Source organism: Gossypium raimondii, chromosome 6 (genome assembly GCF_025698545.1).
Source record: "Gossypium raimondii isolate GPD5lz chromosome 6, ASM2569854v1, whole genome shotgun sequence".
In the NCBI taxonomy this organism is placed as follows: Eukaryota; Viridiplantae; Streptophyta; class Magnoliopsida; order Malvales; family Malvaceae; genus Gossypium; species Gossypium raimondii.
This window is the reverse complement of record NC_068570.1, coordinates 5,490,255-5,500,639: the sequence shown is the minus strand read 5'-3', so window position 1 is coordinate 5,500,639 and position 10,385 is coordinate 5,490,255. Positions and strand designations below refer to the sequence as shown.

The 10,385-nt window shown below is 31.9% G+C and overlaps 1 protein-coding gene across 1 annotated transcript; it reads right to left on the bottom strand.

The window, feature by feature from the left end:
* Positions 1–3,517: 3,517 nt before the first annotated feature.
* LOC105773069 (WAT1-related protein At4g08300) lies at positions 3,518–5,896 on the bottom strand. The gene is made up of 7 exons (XM_012594694.2): positions 5,653–5,896; positions 5,492–5,554; positions 5,078–5,194; positions 4,728–4,965; positions 4,488–4,646; positions 4,139–4,290; positions 3,518–3,950 (listed from the first exon to the last, which is right to left on the bottom strand). Exons 1-7 carry the CDS (start codon positions 5,853–5,855, stop codon positions 3,728–3,730), a joined length of 1,155 nt encoding a protein of 384 aa, XP_012450148.1. The 5' UTR covers positions 5,856–5,896; the 3' UTR covers positions 3,518–3,727.
* Between the last annotated feature and the right edge of the window lie 4,489 nt (positions 5,897–10,385).

The following is a 10,385-nucleotide window of genomic DNA, read 5'->3' as shown; positions in this document are numbered from 1 at the left end:
TTTTCTCTTATTGACATAACTTATTGAGATCTCTTTATTTTCATCATTTTCATTTTCACTTTTAGGTACCTGAATCTCTTCTTGAGTTTTATAATTAGTTATGTCATGGGTCTCTTTAGGAACCCCCGCCTCCACTATATGACTATCTTGAATGTTTGCTCCTTTACTTTTACAAGGATTTTTATCTTTGGAACCGGCCGGTCTTCCATGCTTTAGGCATGTATTACTTTATTTTGCACTAATAGTTTGCCCTATTAGGACATCAACCCGTATTGGAGCATTTTCAGCTAGTATGTGAGATTTAATGAATTTGACAGTTGATTTGTAAAATAAATCATCTGTTGAACTTCTGGTTCACATTGCTTTATACGAGGATCTTAGAAATTGATAATTCATTTCAATTACTTTATTAATCTAAGTTTTTATCCTCACCCCCTAATGTTGAGAAAACTGACAACTCATGTCATAATTAAATATCAAATTAATAGCTCAAAAATATTATAAGGAGGTTCATATAAATATACATTCCCAATCTCTTATTATGACCCATATTTGTGCGTTGTGGTGGAGTAGTTGAAACATATACCGCATATCCAAAAATTGTAAGATGAGAAATATTTGGCTCTTGACCAAAAATCAATTGTAATGGGGAGTATTTATAATTTATTGGCTTAATGCGTATAACATGTAAATGCGTATAACATGTAAATCAATAGAATCTCATGCTGAAATAGAAAGTTTTGTTTTCATAAATAATGATTTAGTTATTAGTTGGAGACATTTGATAAACAATTCAACTAAATCATTTTGTGTGTGAACATGAGCTACAGGATGTTCAAGTTTTATCCCAATTGACATGAAATAATCATTGAAAACTTGGGATGTAAACTCACCAACATTACCAAGATGAATTGTTTTAATTGCATGATCTGAAATTAATCATTTAATCAAGCAATCTCGTAAACGACAGGTTGCGAGTTGATAACACATGTGATTATTTTATAGATGCATCTACTAAAATCATATAATATAAAAACCATACACATGGCAGATGAATGGGCCTATATTTATTTCAGAAATGCAAGACATTAAATCTCAACTTTAGCTAGTGAGTTTGTAAGAATAAATTTTCATTGAGAACAAGCAACAAATAAGAATTCTTTAAATTAAAGAATCTTTTGGTTCTTTAATGAATGTCCATATGAATTCTCAATTAATTTTCGCATAATATATGATCCAGATGATCTAATTGGTCACACCAAGTAGTAAATGCATTTGTATAAGTAAACTTTTGGTTTACTTTAACATGTGTTTCAATTGTACTAAATTGTAACAAATTGATAATTTTATTGTCATTCTTTTTATTTTGTATCCACATATAAATAGTATTGTGACATTTACTACTGTAAATGTTTAAATAAATGTGAAGTCTATAATGCCACTAAGTCAATAAATAAATATAATTTTCAAGCAATTATATGTAATATTTACTTCAGGGAATATGTCAAAATTGTCAAATATAAGGCATTTGGTCTAGTGGTATGATTCTCGCTTAGAGTGCGAGAGGTCCCGAGTTCGATTCAAAATATAAATAACCCAATCCTCTTTTGATTCATATGAAATGAAATCTTTTCCTCATTCACAATCTCAATATGAGATCCATTATGAACACCTTTTAAAACTAATGCATTAACCATCACAAATTTTGTGCTTTTTAGATATTGATATATTAGCTCTTCTAGAGCTTTCAACTAATTTTGTACTATCAAATATTAGAATATATTTGTTTATTTCAATACCAAATAAGATAAATATTTTCTATCTGTAATGATAAAATTCATTACTACATTCTCATATCATTCCTTAAAGAATATTATTAGAGACACAATATTTGGGCATATACCACATATGTGACCAATAATCTTTCATATCACATTGATAACATAAGTTATCTTTACCCTTTGAAAAGTTATCTTGAGAACTCTCATTGTTCTCTTATTTATTACTATATTCCCACTTTTAGTGGTCCTTGAGTATATCTTTTATTTTCTTTATGTTTACATTCACTTGAGGAATGCAACAAATCTAGTACGACGGACTTATAAACATCCAATAGATTTTTTTATTTCATAATCACCATCGCAAACATGCGTGAGATTTCAAATCAAAATCTATCTATTTATGTTGTCATGATTAGTCTCCAATTATAATAAACATGATATAATAAATAAAACATAGTAAAATATACCTGAAGATCTTTAACATTATCGTCATCACCTTGACTATTATCACGAGCACTATTACAAGTAGTAAAACAACTTTGTTTTCGTAATAATATTTACAATCTAATAGTAAAAATCATTTAATAAGTAATCAAATTTTTGTGTACGATGCTTGAAAATTATCTCGATACATATTGTGCCAAATTTCAGTACCACATATATGTTATAAAATCTTATCTTGCTCTAATAAAATATTTATAAGTTCAATTTAAAAGATATCATACAATCATTCAATATTAGCAAGTTAATAAAACTAAATAGATCCTATCAAATTTCCTCTTAATCAACAATGGTAGGTTAATAACACTTTCCACCATAATTTTAATAAAATTTCAAGAATAAATAACAAGAAAAATATTTTAAACATAAAATATTATGCACAATATAACTTAATTAAAAAATAGAAAAAAACATACCATATTAATAGCAAACATATCTAATCAATAATTATGTCTTTTACATAAAAAAATTAACTTAAAAGACAAAATCAAATATCATCAAAATGTGAAATTTATGTCAAATAAAAATTAATAGTAGTCATATCTTAATTGAAAAAGAAAATATGGTCGAAATATAAAAGTTTCTTACCGAATCTATACTTTACCCATGCTTGTACAATAAATCAAAGATTGAGAACAGGAACCATAATCTATTCTAAGATTGAATCTTTCAACATCCCGAAGATGAAGTTGTAAATGTGAAAATTTAAAGTGAAAAAGAATTTGATTTGTGGGATGACTTCGAAAGTTTTTGAAAAAATAGAAAATCATCGTGCTGATAATGTGTTATAAAATAAAGAGAGGTGGAGAGAATAAAAAACAAAGAAAATATGAAAGTAATAGAAAATGTACTTTATTGATTAAAAGGGATGATTACAATGCTTCATCAGAGTTTCTATTTATAGGCACAAGAAGTATAAAAGAAGTAGAGATCTAATTCTAATAACTATTAGAATTTAAAGTACATCAAAACTTTATATTGATCACGATGGACATTGACTTAATAAGATATTCATAACAAGTCCTAAAATTTCCCGGGATAATTGTTTGAGTTTGAATGAGTTGACTTTAAATCCTCATTTGTATTGTTAGAATTATAGTAGATAATTTTGTAAATAAATCCTCATACAAAAAAATGGATTGTAATTGCTAACCAATCGAGTGTGCTCTTTGTTTTATCTTTTTAGTTTTCAGTTGTTTTGCTACTCAAATAAAACTCAACCCTTCGAAACAACATAAGGAAATTGCTAGGGTTTTTTACTTCAAATCAAAATCCTCATAGTACAATCATAATTTGATACATATGACATAGATTACTTAGATGCAGCGAAGCTGTGTGTGAGAGAGAGATGGGATGGGATGGTTACATAATACTTTTTTTTATGCTTGTGGAAGGTCAACTTCGCTTGAAATTTATAAAGAATATTGGAAATTAAGGAAATGTTCTTATGTCCGTTGAGCGCTAAAGGGACTGTTTGAAGCTGGAACCCTAACAATTCTTGCAGCTCCATCAATGCTATCATTAACATTGATAGATTTAGCATTGTTTGTGATTGGCAATTCTTGCAGGCCTTTGCTTTTCTCATCACTTTCTAGGTTTTTCCCGTCTTTGCTTTTACCCCACACCACGGTGTAAAGCCCTGAGACTATGATAATGGCTCCAAGAATGCTGAAATCAACCACACACACACACAAAAAAAAAAAAAAAAAACCGAAGCAGTAATCAGAATCCACTAAATGAATAAGACGTGTAGATTATTTTAATGGTTATATTGTGCATTGTGTCACTATCTGGCAAAAGTAATTATCTTTAACACTTGATGGTGCACCATATTTTCATAATTGGTGTCAATATACCTTCCAAGGTGGACTTTTTCTGCTAAAACAAAGGTACCGAGAGCAGCAGTGATGATCATGCATAGAGGGCTGAATGATGTAAGGAATACTGGCCCTCGTTCCCGGATCACGACTCCTTGCACGTAATACGCAATCCCAGAGCAAACTATTCCCTACTCCAATCACAATATTGAAACATTAAAGTGTCAATCCACTTGTGTTTCGTGTGTTTGCTTATTTTTGTTTTTACAGAACTTTTCAAGTGCATCAATGGCTGGCCAAAAAAGGCTTGTAAAGCAATAAACAAAAGTTGGTAGCTCTAATTTTTGTTGATGTATTCATCTTATTTAGTTTTTATTGGGGCACTTACAGAGTAAGCTGCAGCAAGGAGCCTTGAATCCCAACCTAGTTTCCATGCACTTAGGCCTCGAACCATGATAAGGGACAATCCTGCATTTTCGACCGTTCCCATCAAACATATCCAAGCTGTAAGAGAGAGCTCGGCCGGGTACATCTTCAACGTGAAGGACTAAACCAGAAACCATAACCAATACAATTAGGTCGAGAATATGTATTTAGTTTAAACCAAACTTTGAATGTCTCCACTCACTTGCAAAATAAAGTAACTTGACCAGCTTAAGATACTTCCTAGAAGCATTATGGTTCCAGTAACCCAGTGTTTGTCTGCAGATTCAGTGGTGTTTCCATGGTGTGCCACGCCTCCTGATTTGATGAAATCAACAATTGGACCTTTGTACAATGTCATCACCATTGCCCCTACCACAGTGATTGCTGTTCCAATGATCTTCGCTACACTGTATATCTTCTTCAAATTGATCTTCTCTAACCTGATTGATATTCAGCAATGATTCAGCACATAGGTGTGTATATATATATATATATATATATATATATATATATATTAATAAATGATGGAATTAAATTGGTCTGAATTCTCACCTGAAAATCATTGCCAATATGAAAGTAACAGCAGGAAGCATGTTGACGAAAGCCGATGAATATGTTGCAGTTGTCTTCATCATTCCCAGGTAGTATAAGTTCTGGTCAAGCACTGGCCTGTAGAATACAATCAACAAAGACCCTTTACATTCTTTGATCAGCATGTATTGATAATTTCCCTTTCTTCTTATCGTGCTTATATATATATATATATATATCAAGAACAAGCATACATGCATGACCTCGTTGAGGATATATGCTAAGTTAAAGATGTACACTCGATTGTCATTTAAATTGCTACATATCCTCTATAGATGAATATGTTAAAGCTTTCAAGATCGAACAGGACCCTTAGAACATATTCATATCGGACATATATTCACAGTGGGTGTGTATATAAAAAAGAAGCATTACTCGAGGAAACCAAGAACCACAATCCTGAGGAAGATAGGAAGGGTCATCTTTGGCCGGATTTTCCTGCATAAAACAATGGAAAGGCAGAAAACAAGCTAAGGAATTGATCCATGAAATAACGTGGTCTATCTATTTTAGAAACTGGGTAAAGAAGAGGAAACCTTTCGAGAACAAAGGCAAAGGGAGAAATGACAATGGTGGCGACAACATGACGGTAGGTACAAAGGATGAAATTACTCATGCCCTGCTTTAAAGAAACCAAGGAGATGATATACATCCCTGCATATCCAAACTGCAAGGAGACGATTGCCAAGAATGGTTTCACTTTGTCCCACACATTAGACAAAGCTGATTGGTCTCCCATTGTTTCTCTCTCGCAAGCTCTGAGGTTGCCAACTTCTAAATGAGAAACGTCCCTTCTTATAGGGTTTCAAATGAATAAAGGCAACTGACATTGTTTTCCAATGAATGTAAGAGCTGAATAATGTGTTCAAGGCACTAACTCTTACTTTGATACGGATGTATTTTCTTTCTCATGCGTATATTGCAGTTGCGGATTGCGACAAAATACTCTCAACCAGTCGGGTTATGGCTTGTGGCGTACCGAGGGGCTGGCCAGGGCAACAGCTCCTTAAATTGTAACTTTTTTAATTTTTAAAATTTTAAATTAGTATTTTACATTAGATTTAATCTTTTAAAAATTATAAATATATAAACTATTAAAATAATAATAGTAAAAATTATAATTTAATTTTGTTCCCTAACAAATTTTATAACTTCCTTCTACCTCTAGGATTTTTTTTTTAAAGAAAAACATTGGATTCGAAATAGTTCCATTTTTTCATCAAAGTTTTAAAAGATGAATTTAAATAATATCTGTGATTTATATATTTATTAAGATAACCTCTTTTAATTTTATAATTATTTTTATATTTTTGGATTATGATTCTTATTTTTATAAAAAATCTTAAATATTACAACAAAGCTATAAGACAAACAATAAAATAAACTAAGTGACGGTAAAGCAATATTGCAAAAGTAAGTCTAAAGCAGCATATACATTGTTTCTTAAAAGACATTAAGTAAAATTAATACAAGGAAAACATGCAATCAAAGATGCAGTAGTTGGTGCCTTGGACTTATACAGCTGATACAACAAAGATGTACGGCATTGCATCTTTGCTTTTCCTTTTTTTTTCTTTTGACTCGGCTAGAAAATGGAAATTTTATATAGAAAAGAAAAGATGCACTAGTTGGTTGATAGCACTCCACAATGAAGATCAAACATAAATATCCATAAATAATATGAAAAATAAGACTGTCGGGTGGGATAAAAATAAATTTATGATAATTTAATGCTAGATTTCAAAGCGTGTAATTATGTCAATTTTTAAAATTTTATTTATTTTATTTGTATTTTATGTGTAAAAGAATTATTGGTAAATATATGTCGTTAATACAATGAAACTTAATGTTTCACTAACTGAAAGAGTTCACTAAATATTAGTAGCTTATAACAAGACTATCCATTTCTATAAAAACTTTTTATTGAATAATTTATGAATACAAAAAATTTTGGGAGAAAAAAACTTTTGACATTTAAAAGACATTTTTTTTTTTATTTGAAAGGAATTTTATTAATATTAAAGAAAAAACATACAATTAGGGTCAAGCCTTGAAACTAAGCATACCCAATTTGGGTAGGGAATCAACCAACCGGTTGGCTTCTCTTAATACATTTGAGAACTCCACATCTTTCATAACTAAAATAAGCCTATCAATAGCAGCAAAGAGATCCATAAACGCCAGGGATGCAATTCTTTTTTAATCACCTGAGACACTACTGTGGTTGAGCCTGATTCAATCACCAATTTTTTTTAACTCAGCGCCGCAAACAACCTCAGAGCAATATAAATAGCATGAATTTCAGCATCGGTTGATGGTAACGTGCCAAGAGGGACAGAGAATAATATACAAATGCAGCCATCAGAGTCTCTCAAAACACCACCACACCCACCCAGACTCGACTCCCCTTTAGCGGATCCACGCATTAAATTTTAACACGTCAGAATCAGGCGGTGACCATGAAATTCTAAACCTTGGGTATGAAGGTTGGATACTCGAATCAGCAAGGCGAGGCAAAATCCAACAAATAGCTTCTTTTTGTACTAGATCCTAACACTCTACCTTCAACATTTCCTTTTTGCACTTTCATTTTCTTTTTATTAATAAAATTGGTTTAGCTCAATTGCTTGTTTTGGTTTTGTTATGATGTCTGTAATATATTGGTATACTTTTGGTTTTATGTTTTGGAGCTTGTTTAGATGATTTTGTTGAAATTTCGATATTATGGAAGAAAGAATTGTAGAGAAGAAATGAGAAAAAATTTAGTAACAAAATTGTTTGTTAAGATTTTTATTATTTTTCACTCATCTATTTTTAACAATGTAACAAGGGTATTTATAATAAGAAAAACTCCTAAATATGGAAAGAAATAATAAAGATTTTTATACTAATAAATGTCAAATATAAATGCTAAATATATTATACTAATAAATACTAAATCTTTTAGAAAGAAAATATATTTTATTTAACTTGACTTGCAAGCAATCTCTTTAAATCCTATTCATATTTTTAGTCCATCAAAGTTGAACTGTTCGCCAACTTTGCATGAACGGTCATCTCGTAACACTCCTTGACCTTCATGTTGCGAACAACAATTTTATTCCTCAACTCTTCAAACCTCATCTTCCTAAGTGGTTTGGTTAGAATGTCTGCAAGTTTGCATCTTGCCCTGTTCGCAAGCTTGTACTTTAATGAGCTCGCATTTTGGTGTCCTCGCACTTTTGTAGCACGTATTTCATTCAATTTACAGTTTGCAGCTTGCACTTATCATAGCTCGCACATTTATCAACTCACACTTTTTTCGAGTTCGCAACTTGCATTTTGGTGAGCTCATAAGCTCACGCTTCATCCTGCTGCTTGCTACTGCATCAGTGGCCAATTTGCAACACTCTTTCTTACAAAAATTGCATGCTCCAATACTGCTAAGTCACATTTGTGATAAGTTTCAACAAAAAGATCATCAAAACCTTCATCTTCATCTTTATCTTCAACTTTAGTCATCTTCTCAATCAATTTTGACTTGTACACTTGACTAAGGGAATTATAGTTCACATGCCCTAGTCTTTTGTGCCAACTATATTATTTATCCATTGAATTAATATAGGCTCTTAAAGCCTCAAAGTTCCAATCCAATACAAAGCTTTTATTATTCATTGAGACTGTGACCACTTCCTGTCCCAATGAATAAAATATAGTGCAACATTTATCTTTGAAAACAACTGTGTATTTCTTCTCCACCAATTGACCAATGCTAAGGGGATTATGATCTATTGTAGGCATTAAAAAAAATCAAAAATTACTTTTGTACTTGTTGGCGAATTGATCACTATTTCGCCTCTCTCCTTAGCCTCTAAGAGTTCGTCGTTACCAATCCTCACTTTAAGACCACAACTTCGGTCTATCTTCCTGAATATGCTTTCGTTTAAGGTCATATGGTTGGTGCATCCACTATCGATCTGCCAACCCTTTGCAACTCTATTTTTTGATGTTGGACTTGTGGCTGCGAACATTTGCTCCTCTTGAATGTGATCTCCCTTAGTTGTCTAAGCCTGAACATTTTTTGAGGGGTTCACCCTTTGTTCTTGCATATTTTCTCCATGTGGCCAAATTGTTTACAACTTCTGTATTGAATATTTGGCCTAAACCAGCAATACCTTTCAGAGTGATTTGTCTTTTTGCAGTAAAAACATGGTGGGTTTTCTTCATTGCCACCATCTTTCAATCTATCTTCTTTCTTCTCTGTCCAACCTTTCTTACCCTTATGTTTCTAGGGGTCAGCATCATCAATACTCAAGGTTCGCAGTGCTTCTTCTTCTGCGCGCTTCCAATGCATTACTTCTTCTTCTACGTGCTTCCAATGCCTTGATGCTCTTCTTTGCTCTTGAGCATACATGAAATTTATTAATTTTGAAAGGGAGATCGCTGAGAGATCCCTTGAGTCTTCGAGTGAGGAAATCTTTGATTCATACCTCTCAAAAAGTGTTGTTATGACCTTCTCAACGACCTTGCTATCTGCGAACTGTTCCCTAAGCAACCTGATGTTATTCACTACCGCCATAATTCTGTCTACGTATTGCTTTATTGTTTCAGCCTCCTTCATTTTTAAATTCTCAATATCTTTTCTAAGATTAATGAGTTGTTGTTGTCTGGTCTGGTTTGAATCTTGAAACTCCTCCTTTAGCTTATCCCAAGCTTCATTTGGGGTTTCACAGGCCATAATGCGTGTGAAAATGACATCTGAGACTCCATTCTAAATACAGGACATTGTCTTGTATCTTTTAGCTCGCTCGTCACTATGGTGTTTGATTTGAGTGATTGTAGCGTTGTCCCTCAATGGTGGTAGCTCGACACCAATATTCACAACCTTCCACAAGTCATAAGCCTGTAGGTAGGTCTTTATCTTAACAATCCATATATGATAATTTTTGCCATTGAAAACGAACGGTGAATGTGGTGAAAAGCTTACGGAAGCCATGTGTAACTTAGAATGAATAATTATGGCCCTTAAAAAGATCGTCTACTAAGATTTTTATTATTTTTCACTCGACTATTTTGAACAATGTAACAAGGGTATTTATAACAAGAAAAACTCATAAATATGAAAAGAAATAATAAAGATTTTTATACTAATAAATGTCAAATATAAATGCTAAATATATTATACTAATAAATACTAAATCTTTTAGAAAGAAAATGTATTTTGTTTAACTTGACTTGTAAGCAATATATTTTGTTTAACTTGACTTGCAAGCAATCTCTTTAAATATTG

Bases quoted from the DNA above. Each gene is read 5' to 3' on its own strand.
- LOC105773069 (XM_012594694.2), bottom strand. From the start codon at position 5,855: ATGGGAGACCAATCAGCTTTGTCTAATGTGTGGGACAAAGTGAAACCA. The intron at 4,647-4,727 runs GTGAGTGGAGAC...TTTCTGGTTTAG, and splicing joins CAAGTTACTTTATTTTGCAA to TCCTTCACGTTGAAGATGTA. The intron at 3,951-4,138 runs GTATATTGACAC...GGTTGATTTCAG, and splicing joins GAAAAAGTCCACCTTGGAAG to CATTCTTGGAGCCATTATCA.